The 13,521-nt window shown below is 44.9% G+C and overlaps 2 protein-coding genes across 8 annotated transcripts; both read right to left on the bottom strand.

The window, feature by feature from the left end:
* Positions 1-50: 50 nt before the first annotated feature.
* Positions 51-11,212, bottom strand: mgab (MAX dimerization protein MGA b). Of its 7 annotated transcripts, XM_085936903.1 has the most exons (21): positions 11,000-11,212; positions 10,825-10,911; positions 8,057-9,113; positions 7,592-7,856; positions 6,766-6,865; positions 6,594-6,692; positions 6,426-6,533; positions 6,104-6,205; positions 5,702-6,020; positions 5,418-5,559; positions 5,093-5,312; positions 4,841-5,004; positions 4,589-4,763; positions 4,301-4,509; positions 3,898-4,086; positions 3,333-3,624; positions 2,599-3,035; positions 2,274-2,501; positions 2,049-2,160; positions 1,564-1,962; positions 51-1,496 (listed from the first exon to the last, which is right to left on the bottom strand). In XM_085936903.1, the coding sequence occupies exons 3-21, from the start codon at positions 9,091-9,093 to the stop codon at positions 976-978; spliced, it is 5,118 nt and encodes a 1,705-aa protein (XP_085793029.1). In that variant the 5' UTR covers positions 9,094-9,113; positions 10,825-10,911; positions 11,000-11,212; the 3' UTR covers positions 51-975. The 7 variants fall into 7 exon arrangements, with proteins under 7 accessions (XP_085793029.1, XP_085793027.1, XP_085793028.1 ...); XM_085936901.1 differs by lacking the exon at positions 10,825-10,911; XM_085936902.1 differs by lacking the exon at positions 11,000-11,212 and having other exon boundaries at positions 10,825-10,992.
* A 457-nt stretch (positions 11,213-11,669) lies between these two features.
* On the bottom strand, positions 11,670-12,668 carry ora6 (olfactory receptor class A related 6). The gene has a single exon (XM_085937866.1). The coding sequence runs from the start codon at positions 12,651-12,653 to the stop codon at positions 11,715-11,717; it is 939 nt and encodes a 312-aa protein (XP_085793992.1). The 5' UTR covers positions 12,654-12,668; the 3' UTR covers positions 11,670-11,714.
* Between the last annotated feature and the right edge of the window lie 853 nt (positions 12,669-13,521).

Below are 13,521 nucleotides of genomic sequence, written 5' to 3' on the forward strand. Positions count from 1 at the left end.
ACAGCAAAGAGAATTCAAATGTAGAGTAAAAAAAAATACGAGATTAAATTAATTCACATTAGTCCTTTTAATACTTACAAAATATGGTAGATAACAGTTTGCAGTCAACTAATTGAAACCCTTAACCATCAAAGACAAAGTGCTCTTGAGAAAAAAAAATGATTTCCACAGGCCCAACAGAACAAAAACAAAGGCTTTTAAAAACCTTCTCATAATAGTGTGTGTTAAAATGCAGTGATTTACATAGCCTTTTGATTCAACAACCAAGACACAAAAAAAAAAAAAAAAAAATCCCAAGCGGTGGTGGAAATCGTGACAAATAAATCTACAATCAGCAGGTCAATTAATGCTCTCCGGTGTCGACATACCCAAAAACCTGATTGAGATCAGTGAGGAACATTGAGTATTCACAAAGGTCCTCATACATAACTGCAAACCGGGAAGGAGGGGGGGGATTTAAGTTAGAAACATGCCATCAGAACAAATAATAAATTCATATGTGTGAGAGAGGGAGGTGGGGAGAGAAAAATTCATGGTAGGTTCTTGATGATTTTCCATTTTGTCATCATCCAAGCAAACAAATTTCATAGAAATACTTTAAAAATTTTGGAGTAATGAATTTATGTGGTCGATTTTTTTTCTTCCTCTGCGACCTAAAAATAGACAGTACAGTACATCACTGCTCACTTGAGATGGGAAGAAACCAAATTGAGCAGTGGGCAAGTAGATTGACTCCAATATGCATTGATGTCTGCTGATGACAAAACATGTTGAAATTCATCTTTAAATGTGATTGTTTGAAAAAGACCCAAATTGTTTTTCATTTTAGAGTAGTATTTTTAAAAATCCCTATCTTTTGAAATGTACTGAAAAAGTCCCTGCCTTTTGCATCTCTGACAAAAAAAAAAAAAAAAAACACGGGCACATCAGGTGTGGTTCCACAGCAACGCGGCCTGAGGTCCTCGTCAAATGTTATTATTCCGAGTCTGAATCGGGGTCCAGCTCCATCTCTATGTCTATCCAAGACTGCCGCTTGGCACTGGGGAAGTCTTTACCCAGGGAGCCTCGCGTCCGAGGCCGCGATCCCCCACAATCAACAGCATCCTCAGAGCTTGCTGCCCTACGACCAACAGCATTCCCCAAGGTCGCTGCGGGCTCGCTCTTCCGAGGCCGCCCTCTCTTGCGTTGAACCGGCTGTTTCTTACGACTATTTGGGATGAACATTATGTCGTTCTCTGGTTTTATTCTGCTTTTCGGGATCCTTTGGTTTTTTCGGGGTCTGCCTCTTGGCCGCCGCGTGGGTGATGGACTCGAATTGGAGAGGGGTGTCACCTGTTCCCTGGAATCCACTTTATGTACGGGACTTTCCTGGTCTGTGTCTGTAGGTGATACTCGGTCCAGGGAGTCGTTTAAGTCAGTGTTAGAAGACTTGGTAGACGTAACGTCTGCGTCCTGTTTGGGGTTCATGAGCATGAGCGTGTAGATGCCTTGAGCTGCTGAGACAAGAAGCGAGCACAACGTTAGAACAGAAATGCATGGTTGCTGATAGAGGTGTGAACTTACCAGGTTTCATGGACGAAGGCAGGATGAGTCTGCCTGTCTTGGAGCGAATTAGAGGGATGGCAAATCGTTGTGCGGGTGGAGGAGTCTTGTTGCATTTGTTGGGTTGAGCGGGAGGCGATTTATTGGGTTGGACGGGCTTTTGGGGCGTGAGAGATGGAAGTGACGGTGCTTCAAGCTGGTGTGTTGGGTCTACAGGTGGCGGCGTTGTTGGAAGGAGCTGAGGCTTTGGTGTCGGTGGCGGGGCTAAGACTGGGGGAGGCGGACTGGTGGAGTCTTTGGCAGGCTCCTCTTTGGATTGATACAGACGCATGAAGAAAGGCTTTGCTTTGGAGCTGCCTTTGTCCTTCAAGCTACTGAAAACCAGGTTCAAATTGCGTTTGATAAGGGCCTCAGGCTTACCTAAATTCAAAAACAAAGAGTTCAGCTTTTTACGGTTTTTTGCTTTGTTTTTAACTTTGCAATGCAATTGGAGCAGCAGCACTCACCAGACAAGGAGGACAACTTTTTCACGTGAAGTGCCTGGATTTGGGCCAGCTTCTTCTTCCTCTCCAGCAGGCCATCAGAGAAGAACTTCAACATTTGGATTTCCTTCAAAGCCTAAGAGTCACACATAAGTGTGAGATGCTTGGTAACGAGCTGAAAATTGCCAAAATACTGCCACCATTTTAGGAGACACACACGTCCCAAGTAACAAACGCCATAACACCAACCAGTGAAAGAAGGTGCAGTCTGGAACCTCCATCTAGGCCGAGGACCTTCTGCAGCTCGTCAAAAAGCGCACGGTGCTCTATGCGGCGTTGCTTCTCGATGACAGAGTGATTCCTGCGCTTCTTTGTTCTGGACTCATTGGGGTTGTCCGTGCACAGTACAGAGGGCTTGTATTGGGCCACTAGCTGTTTGGAGTCCTCAATGTTCTCAATGTCTATGATGGAGTCCACCTACACGCAAGATGGGGCACTTTCTTTTAAAACAATTTTGGAGGTGGTGGGGTGCAGGACACACGTTTGTTAAGCTTATTTTAAAGGTTTTACTCACGTCACTGTCTGCGCTGTCATCAGTCATACTGGATTCGCAATCTGACGAAGAACTCAGGTGCTCGGTTTTTATCGCCTGGGTTCCATTAACGGCCGCCGCCATTACAGAGCCATTAGAAGTCCCCTCCTGAGCAGCTTGATTTTTGGGCTCGTTTGGGCCCACTGGATTTGGTAAACGAATGAGGCTAAAACCCCCTGGTAAGTTGACGCTGGAACGTTTTTTGTCCTTCTCGCCCGGATGAGATGGCGGGCAGATTCTGAAGGTGTAGGTGCCGCTCTGGTTCAAAAAGCTGGGCATCTTCAGCGAGGGAGACACGGTGAGTGAGACTGGCGAGCGGGGTGTCCGCTGGAAAGGGTTGATGGCGGTGAGGGTGGTCGACTGCCTCGACGGTGGACTTTCGGGTTCTTTTTTCACACACGGTTGCTTTAACAATTGAACTGAGGGGAGAACAATTAGGAATTAAGCAGATAAATTGAAGGCGGCATTCATTTACATCATTTGTTCTATTCAGTTTCAATTGGCAGTTAAAAAAAATGTTTCTTTATGCGATTTTGATTGCCAATTGAAAATTTAAGGCGGCATTCATTTAGATCATTTGTTCTATTCAGTTTCAATTAGCAGTCAAAAAGTAACTTTATAATTCAACTTTTTTTTTTTTTCGATTTTAATTGCCAATTGAAAATTTACAGAACAAATCTTACAAAGATTTTTGATACATTAAAAAATGAACATACAAAGCCGAGGATGGGTCTGGACATCATTGATGCTCTTTGCCGACATCACCAAGGGTCTGCCAGTAGCTATCGAGTTTCGATGAGGAGGCTTTGCATTCTCTAAGTTTTGATTGGCAGGCTTTTCGTTAACTTTGTCCACGTTGGTGCCAGTGGCGGTCTGGTCCGCTCTGCGAGTAAGGTCTGCACGCAGCTGCAGCCTGCCCGTGGCGTATGCTGCTAGTCGATTGGCTGGGTGGAGTGCACCCATGTTGCCTAGCAACAGGTTAACATAATTGTAGCTTTTGCCATTCACCTGTTTATGGGGAAAAAAAAAAAAAACATCAGAAAACCAAAACAACCTGACAGATATTAAATATATATAATATATAATATTACTAAATATTCCACAAAAACATGGCCCAAAAATGTAACTAATCTTATTTGGTCATGAAGTTTAAAAATATCATTGACAAATTTAAATGAAATGTATATTGGGTAAAAAATATTATGAATATAAAATGGGGGGGGGGGGGGGACAATAAAAAAATCACACCCAACCAGTACCATACATGTTCCCGAGTCTAACCTGTATGAGTTCGGAGGCTTGCTGGCCGACTGGTTTGGTTCTGGCCACCATCAGTCCAGCGGGCAACACACCAGCCAGGAAGGGCTTGACTTCTGAGTGTTGCGCGGGCTGCTCGGGGTCTTCTCCCATCTTATTGTAGCTATGCTCCTCAATTCCATCGCGAACTTTTGACGATCGACTGACGCGCACCTGGAGAACACATAATGTCATTTCCTATCCTACACCACAGACTGGTCACATAGCAGGTTGTGTATTCTCGTCTCTGGGTGCAACCATTCGAACCGACGAGGAGGCTGATCCGGAGTCTTTCGTTTGACAAAACATACTAAATCATCTCGCCGTTATTTGTGCAACTTTGCTCCTGCTATTTGGGATCTTAGTAAATCAGGGACATAAAACTCACTCTATAGGTGAGGTGGGACCCACTGGGCTTCTGAATAAAGATCTTGGTGACAGGATGGATGAGAAACGATCCGATGCTGAAGGGCTCGGACAGTTTATCCTGATGAAGGCGCCTGCACAAAGTCTCCAAGATAATTTCTCGGTCTTCCTCCCAATTACATACTGATTGGATCTCAATTTGTTTTTTAGCAATCTTCTCTTTGGAGTTTTCTGCAAAGAAAACACAGGAGTTATTGTCAACTCATAAGAATGTCAAACTAAAATCAGAAGACATCCTAATTGTTCTTACCTTGCTTTTTGGGCTCACTGGTGGGCCGAACCTGCTTGATGGAGTTGGTGGCCAGGGATGGTAAGTAATCAAGTTTGTTTTGAGACGGTGGCTTGCTGTTGAAGGCGCGAACCCGCGCGCACGTCAGAAAGCTATCCAAGTACTTGTACACAGGATCTTTCTCCTCTTCTTGAATCTGCAATTACAGATTCATGATTCTCATTTATAGGAAACTTTCATTTATTCATTATTTTTCTATCTGTTTATTGATACCTGTGGCCTGGGAGCTGCCTTATACGGCTCGAGAGGCTTTACAGGGGCCACACGTAGGCTTTTGGGTTGAAAGAGGGGATCTTGATCTGTGTCTAAACAATTGCGATTCCACAGTTTTTTGGTCTTCGAGGTGGAACACTGCTTATACACCAGAGCGGTGCCTGCTGGCAGAAAACACAAGGGATTTTTTTTTTTTTCTTTAAATCTATTTTTTAATATTTGAGCCTTTTTTGAAATATTTGAAAATCTTACTAGCATTCGCTTCATCTTGCAACTGACCATCCTGTGTCGTCTGCTTGGAGCACGTACAGCCAAACATGCAGGCGGGCTGGCGGCAGTGGAGCGGCCCCACGACAGGATAAAGAAGGCTGAAGCACACGCAGCCCAGTCGGCAGAACTCTTGTCCGCATTTCGTTCTTGGGGCCTTGCTTGCTGAATGCGGGAGGGATTTCTCAGTCTCCTGTGGCCGCTTCTGATTAAAAAAGCAGGAGGAAAACAAGATTTGAAGGACTTTCCTGGTGGAAACGCTTGACGCTAATTCGGTTTATTATCATGTATTGTATATCATGTATGGTACCTCTTTGGTTAGCATCACAGATAGCGAGGCTGAGACCCTTTCGGAGGTCAAGTGAGTTCGTGAGCAACCCTGGCTGACGACGTCGTCTTCCATCTCATACAATTTCTGCTGGGCGACTGATAGCTGAGAAGGCTGCGCCGTTCTGGTTTAAACATGGTTTATCGTATTAATTTTCACTACTCACCTTTCATTAAAGTCTATCAAGACTTGACCAGTGCCAGTAAGGAGAAGCTTACTTCTCACGAAATGACTTTTACAAAAGGAAACCGCCATCAAGTTGTTACCTTTGTGGACGAGAAGCACTACTGGAAGTGGCCGTGGTCGCCAGGTGTGGAGGCGGCGATGTCAATGCAGCATAGAGCAGCGGCTTAAAGGAGAGCGGGCAGGGCCGGTTGTTGATGTCAGCAATGGTGGTCTTGCGGTGCTTGAGGGCACTGTCCAGCGTCTTTACGTAGCTGGCGCTCTTGGATGGTAGCCGGTAGGCCACGGGGGCCTCGGGGCCGGTGGTGAAGGCGGCGGCGCGCTCGCTGATTTGCTGGGCCTCGCTCTCCAGGTACGCGTCCAGCATGTTGCTGCAAAAGGCCGACATGTTCTTCTGGGAGCCTGGAATAAAAGAAATTGAATGACAATGAGTTCCTATTTACAAGCCAGTAACTCGCTGAGGAGACGATAGAAAGCCGCCTTACCATCGCATGGCTGCTTGCTATGAACAAACTTGTTTTTCCAACCCTTTATTTTGGTCATGTCACTTGTTTTTCCTGTTCGGGAGATGAAAGCCAGTCCCTCACCTGCAAGGCAAACACGCTGCATTTAGCTCTCGCTGTCACAAGGTTACATAAACTACAAGGGCAGGGAGATTTATTTAGTAGCTTGAAGTTCAAAGCGTGTGCCTTCGACTAAAGAATCAAATTAAAAAAATAATAAAACAAAAAGGAAGTTAGTTTACAAAACCACAGTCAGTGTTGCCAATTTAGCAACGCGTGTTAGCCGGGTTGAGTGCCGACTTACTGTCATGATCCTGCGCTGGAAGGTTGAGGGGTGGCAGTGGCAGGCGAACCCCCAAGTAGAGCAGATCGATAGGCATGCCGGGATCCAGACAGCTCAACTTCAAGCCCACTGAAACAGAACCCAATCAATGTTAGATTTTATTCTGATTATGTCACTGTAATTGCTCACCTTCCTGCAGGACAGGGTGGATCACCTGTCTGTACTTGGCTACTTTGAGGTCCTCTAGTAAGATGGCCTCCAGGCGACCAATCTTCTCCTCAGTCGTTTCTGTAATATGTCAAATGATTAGATTTGCGAGGTGACAAATTGTTGGAACAGCTGTAAAACAACACTTTTGTACCAATTTCCATTGGCTGCACGGGAATCATCCAGGAGGAATCGGGCGAGACCGGCGTAGATTTATAGGATGGCTCGGCTCGGATGTGACTCTCCAGAGCTTCCTGTGACATGGAAAAGATCAGTTCAAAGGTATATGGACACCACTATAGACCACACTCAAGGACACATCTGGTATAATGCAGTGTATGTTTTTTTTTTTTTTTGTACACACATACAATGTAATCTGTTTACGAATGACCCATTTCACACAATGAATTCAGATCAAAGTCTTAGCATGGCCACAAAATGCTCGATTTAATTTTTTTGTTTTTATACCACTGGCTTTCTGTGACATGAATTTCAAGTATTTTTGTTTGTTGCTCTAACATAGCTCTCAATATGGTTTCGTGAAAATGAAAGTGAAATGTGTGTTACTTTTATGAACACCCAGATACTAAACAAAAAGGTACACACAAAACATAAAAGTGCAAAAAATAAAGGCACAGGTCCCAACAAGACAGTGTTAACCACAACGGTAGACGTGAAACTTTACGTAGGTTTTATGTTTGGAGCATTAGTTGATGACAGTCATAGAGTAGCTTTGTGGTCTAACGTTTCCCTGTGAATCACCTTCCCTTTCTTGCATTTACCGTGCAGTCTTCCCGTCATGTGACTACAAAGCCTTGTTTATGTTTACCATGGATACTGCGAGCCCAAAATGGCCGCCACATTTCACAATGGAAGGTTATATTGCCTATATTAAATCTGAATTTATTATTGAAATGAAACATTTAAAAAACCAAAAACAAATCGAAGAAAAAGACAAATAGATTGATAGTAGTATTTACCCTGGTGGCGAATGAAACAAAGGTGAGGCCCTCCACTTCATCCAATTCAGACTCAGCGGAGACACTCGCTGACGCAGACAACGCCGCCGCCAGATTCAATCTTTCCTTCAATCTGCTCCAGCGGCCGTTCCTGTTGCACCTACCAAAGGTTCTCGGGACCGACGCCGCAGATACTTTTGGTGTCTCTATGTGCGGCCGCTTGCTGGGCGACTCATCGTTCTCAATGTCACCATTTTGCTGAGTGTGATCGTAGGATGAGTCAGGGCTGTAAGATTAGAAAAACACAAATCAATCTAGTAAGTAATTGGTGATAATAATAATAATAATCACCTTCAAAGAAACAAATTTAATGCTTTAATTTTTTTCGGATCCCTCAACAAGTTTATGGATTATCTATGACATAGATTTAGCTTAGTTGTGCTCCTTGGCCAAAGTTAAATGTTTCCAAAGGCTTCCCAAAACTACCTTTTGTCCAGAGGTTTGCTTTCTGGCTGCTCCTCATGTGGTTCCACGTTGAACCGGAGCGTCTCCATTGCAACGCTGCGCATGCGGGGTTCGTCCCGGTCCTCCCTGAAGCCCTTGGCAAAAGGATTATGGTTGATCTTCAGCTGTGTGATGAGAAAATTCTGGTAGGTGGTCACTGCCATGAATTCTGTCTGTGGGAAGGTGAACGTCAAGCTTTCGGGTCCAATGACCAGTGGTGGTGTGACGTCATCATTGACCAGGGGGATGATGTGGAGTTGGGGGATGTAGCGGTGCATTGAGGTAAGGACAATGTGGCCCTCCGGGTCTTTGGGGTTGTTGGTCACTTTGAATTTGTAGAAGGACAGCATGCTGCCCATCAGGTCTGAGCCGCGGCACGGCGAGTAGTGGTGGAAAAAGGAGCGTACCGGAACCTGGGCCTGATACTCTGCCGGCCCCACCACCTCCCACTTGGGCGAGTTCCAGCGGTACTTGTACTTATCCGACGGTACAATGGAGAGCATTAGGCTGTAGCATCGCTCCGGGTCTAGTCCGGTCAGGCGATAGCGGCAGTACGGGAACATGCGGCGGCCCGGCTTGGTGAGGATCATTTCCGTGCCGCAGTTGTGGAACTGCTTCCACACACTATCGTTCTCCAGCGTCACGCTCACGCCTTTGCACGTCAGCTTGTTAGGGTACTCATTGCCCGCGTTCGGGCGACCAAAATCCACGACCGCCGATTTCATGATGCTCGCAGCATATGCCGGAGAGTCCGATGCCGACACAATGTGAGAACCGGCCGGGCTCGTCCCAGAAATGGTGGGTAGCGCCACGGCGGGCTTTGCTGGACTGGCCTCAGCGGGGGAGTGGAGGGCTGTGACACCGTCGCCGTTACTCGCCATAGAGACGGCGCTGGTGGGAGAAGGAGGCGTGGAGGGAGGGACAGCAGTGACGGGATCTGAAGTGGGGACGCTAGCCGTGGATCCCTCCTCAACATCTTGGTCCTCCATTGTTATGGGTTGAGGCTGTGTCGCGGGCATTACTGATGGCTCACTTCATCCTATTAGAAAATAACATACAGATTAGGCCAGAAACATGACCAGTCATGCTCCCTGCTTTCACACTCTGTTCCCAACCCGTTTGCCTGAAAATTAAGTTTTGATTTTGTTTTGATGTAAAATGAGTGCATGGAATCGAAATGAATTGTTTAACTTTGAAATATAGTGAGCTAAGAATTGAAGGGTTTTTTATTGGAGAGATACATCTTTGAAGGAAACACCACATTTACAGTAACCTTAGTGAATTGAAACACTTAAACTTGTCAATTTGTATTACAATCAATGTATCAAGATACTGGATGTACCAAGTGGTTTTGTATCGACTGTTTTCCTTTCATTCCTTTTATGAAAGGAATGGAAATTCATTGGTCCATATTGCTGTGTAGAATCTTTGCATCTCCAAGGCCATCACTTTTGAGTTTGCCGAGCCATTTTCAACACTTTAGATAGGTCAGTAATTTATAAAAATATACTATTGTGACCTAGTTTATCAAATTCCACTCAATAAATCACTCACCACTAAATATGTATTCCTAATTTATTAGTCATTTACGATACATGTATTAAAAAAAGTGGGAGTATCCATGTAAAAACAGTTTAATAGAATTTATTAATTGTTCCAAGACCATTTATTTTCAGTTTACATTATATTTAAAATGAGAACTTTTAATGTAGGCAACTTTAACGATTTTTAAAGGGTGGTGGAGGTTGTGGTGCCAAACTGCGAAAGAGTAGTTAAGAGTACAAGTACAGAAAAATAATAATACATAGACAGCATTATTTGTTCCGAGTTTAAGAGAATAGGTTCATCATCTTTGTCAATCTTTCGCAAATGACAATATTTGAGAACGTGGGGAGGTTTAACACATTACTGCCTCACACCCAACTAAACATCCGTGACACACAACCATAGGACGTCACGCGTGAGTGTTTTAAAACGTTTAAGTGACCGTTTCTTGTTCGGTCCGACATAGACGAAAGTGGACTTTGACTTTCCCGCTGCAAGTGGGACATCGTCGGCGTGACCGACCAATGGCAGCTCGGTGTCTCCGCGTGGAGGACATGGCTGATCAAAGATCCCGTGCTCTTGCAACTCGAAATAAATAAAATAAAAAACGCCATTACGTTCATATCACGTTGCCGTGTGGAATTTAAAACGATATTAAATTCAATTAACGTCGGGTTTAGTGGGATGGGGGAGGACAGGTCGACAACGCCATAAAGCTACACACAACAACACACAGAGGTGTTAATCGCTATCAAAAGGCACGTCGCCACGATGTGTACTCCGTCAAATGCTGTCTTATATCGGCTTGAATGTTAATAATGTCGAAAAGACACGCTAAATGATGAAATACTGAGTGGGAAACAAGAGTGAGGGGTATAGAGAGAGGGGGCTGAGGCAGGCCGCCACTCACCAACTTGGAAAAGTTGCAGTTTCCTCAAACGCCTCACCTCGCCGCTCCGGCAGGGCCGCCTCGTGCGTGGCCTCGGTGGCGGCCGTGTAAACCAATGTGCGGCGGCGGGGTGTCGGAGGGAGGACACAAACACTCCTAAACTGTTGCTCCGTCGAGGCAAAGTGGCAAATAATGGAGGCCGGAGGAAGCCACGCCAAAAGATCTATCTCGCCCTCTTGCATCGATCGACCCAGCGCGCGTACACGCCGACGAGCCAAGAAGGCGCATGCACAGTATCCCCCCTCCTTCTGCTTACCCCATCCCCCGGCCTTCTCCTCCACCAATCGCGTGATCCTCGCTTAGACAGCGTGAGGAAAGCGGGATCTTTTTTTCTTTTTTCCGCCTTTCGATGTAAATAAACAACAAAAACTCTGAGAAGTTGTCGACAAAATGTTTCCCGAGACTTATTTGTCGTCGCGGTAGTTACCTACCTGTTCGGGCTTGGCGACGCACGTACATATGCGCTCACAACAAACGTTGGGAAGTGAAGCTGTGACGTCACACATTGGCGCCACGGCTCCCCGGTAGCCAATGAATACGCTTCTTCTTCTTTACCCGAACTCAACCGAAGTCGTTAAAATGTTACACCCGAACGTTTTTTTAATGAAATAGAGAATTATAATGGTGATAAACCTGACAGAAATTGTGTGTGGTACATAATAAGCCTTCCGGCAAGAGGCGACTTTTCGCGATTTAAATAAGGCGAAGGTGGTTCGCCATTGGTCGACTGACTTTGTTGAGACAAAATGGCGTCGACCAATGTTCTCACTTTTCAAAATCAATGTTTTTGTGACTTTGTTTTGATAAAATGGCAAACTGTGTCAATAAATTTTGGGACCAGTTTCATATAACCAAATAAAATAAGCATTTGTACTCTGACCAATATTTTTGAGTAAGAACTGTCCAATCAGTGCAGTTAACACTTGTTTTATGAGCATTAACTAATCATTCCAATTTTTAAATGAATGATCATCATTCAAATAATGAATGAAAATGTAACATGATCTGTGAAGTAAACATGTTTAATTGAACTCTATGAAGTTTGCTGGAGGCACATTTAATCGTTGCAATTGTAAAATAAATGCAAATAAAGGAGTCTATATTCACTTAGCACAAGTCTAAATGAAACAACTTCAAAGAAAGAAACTATTTTTTACACAACTTCCTGATAGTGAACAAGCTTTTTCCCAGCCCAAACACGTAGGGACTGATGGATGTGTAAGATGTTGAAATAAAGAACTCCAGTTCCACCCAAAAGGGAAAATCAGTGGCATTGAAAGTCATTTGAAGAAACAAATAGAGAGTCCAGTCGACCAGAAACAACACCATTGCTGCCAGGATGGCAATGGTGCTTCGGTGGAGCTTTCGAACGTTACGCTTTCTCTCAATCTGGTCCGAGCCACTTCCACTACCGATGGGTTTGACTGCCGTCCTCGGGACGACCAACACAGCGAGAATGAGGGAACTTGTAACCGTGACAACAGCCAGAGGCAGCAGGTAGCACAACAGGATGAAGGTGTACTTGTATAGCCGGTTAACCGTCGGACAGTGGTTGCTGCTACATAGAAAGAAGTCCGGCGAGCATCCTGTATGATTCCATGTCTGGTTTCCCATGTGATTCCCCGTCGGGCCTTGCAAGTTCATGACAAAAATGGGGAAACTCAGGAGGATGGAGATACCAACGCAAAGGCAAATTGTCGTCCAAGCAGCATGGATGTTATCCAGGTAGATGGGAAGGTTGACCCTTTTGACGGCATCTCTCAGCTTCTGGTAGCGGTAGATGCTGATGAGGACGGTGAAAAGGATGCTGCCCATTTCCCCGAACACTGTCAAGAACTTCAGCGAGCGGCACAACCATGCGTCGGAAACGACGTAAGACTCGTGAAGAATGACAATGTCGTAAATGTTGACGATGACAATTTCCTCCAGGTTGGCCGTGGCCAGTCCTAAAAGAAGCAACTCAAACGTCTTGACCGAGGAGACCCTGGTCTGAATGATAAAGAAGATGAGATAAACATTACCCGTAAGGCCTACGCAAGAAATGATGACTCTTAGAGCCAGGAGGTGGGAAGAAAATTCTAACATCGTTGAACGGAAGTGTGATCTGTGTGTGATTTTGAAAGATTCCTCCTCTATCCATCCAACACCAAACACCGAGTCCTCAGGGATGCTGCCAACTTGCCGATTGGCTGGTCGGCTGTGCTCATCATGCTGTACAAATGGCAAAACAATTTCAATCAGAGAAGGAACAAATTGTGTTGGACCTTAGAGGTTCACTTCTTTTTTTCCCTATTATGTGTATTTTGAATGATGAGCCCAACAGTGGAAAAGCCATAATGGGACACAGGGGTCTCGTGATGTTGACAGAGCACCAGTTCATGTTTCAGCTTGTCTCTTTTTCCTCTGCTAGCGCATCGTCTATTCGTTAGCGCAACTGAACTCCCTGCTTCCTGAATCAGCTTAATGGTGAATCCCACTGTGTGCGTGCATGTATGTGTGTGAACGTGATAAAGTATAAGCCCTACACTGCCAGTAAATGGAGAAAAGAGAACGTCAGGGATGGAGCTTTTGGCAGCTTAGCTTCCGATAATTATCAATCAAGAGCCAGAAGAAATAAAATGACATTTTTGTTGTGTTAAGCTCATTTATCTTGCGCCAAACATTTACATCTCCAGCAACAGATTGAACACAAATGGTGCAACAACACATGTAGAGAACAAATGTAACAGTACTCAGTCATTTTTTCTTTATCCCCTGTGAAGAATGACTAATATTACTACCGTACTGATGAGCAGAGACGATTTGGGCCATCTGCATGAACGGTACATATCTGTCTTGTACCGGTTGGCCCAGAAAGAGCAGTCCAATTAGGTTGGTAATATTATGGTTTGCCATTTTCCACTATTACAGCACACATCTTTGGGTTGATACAATTTCCAAACACAAATAAAAG

Source organism: Syngnathus leptorhynchus, chromosome 18 (assembly GCF_054491065.1).
Source record: "Syngnathus leptorhynchus isolate UIUO chromosome 18, UIUO_Slep, whole genome shotgun sequence".
In the NCBI taxonomy this organism is placed as follows: Eukaryota; Metazoa; Chordata; class Actinopteri; order Syngnathiformes; family Syngnathidae; genus Syngnathus; species Syngnathus leptorhynchus.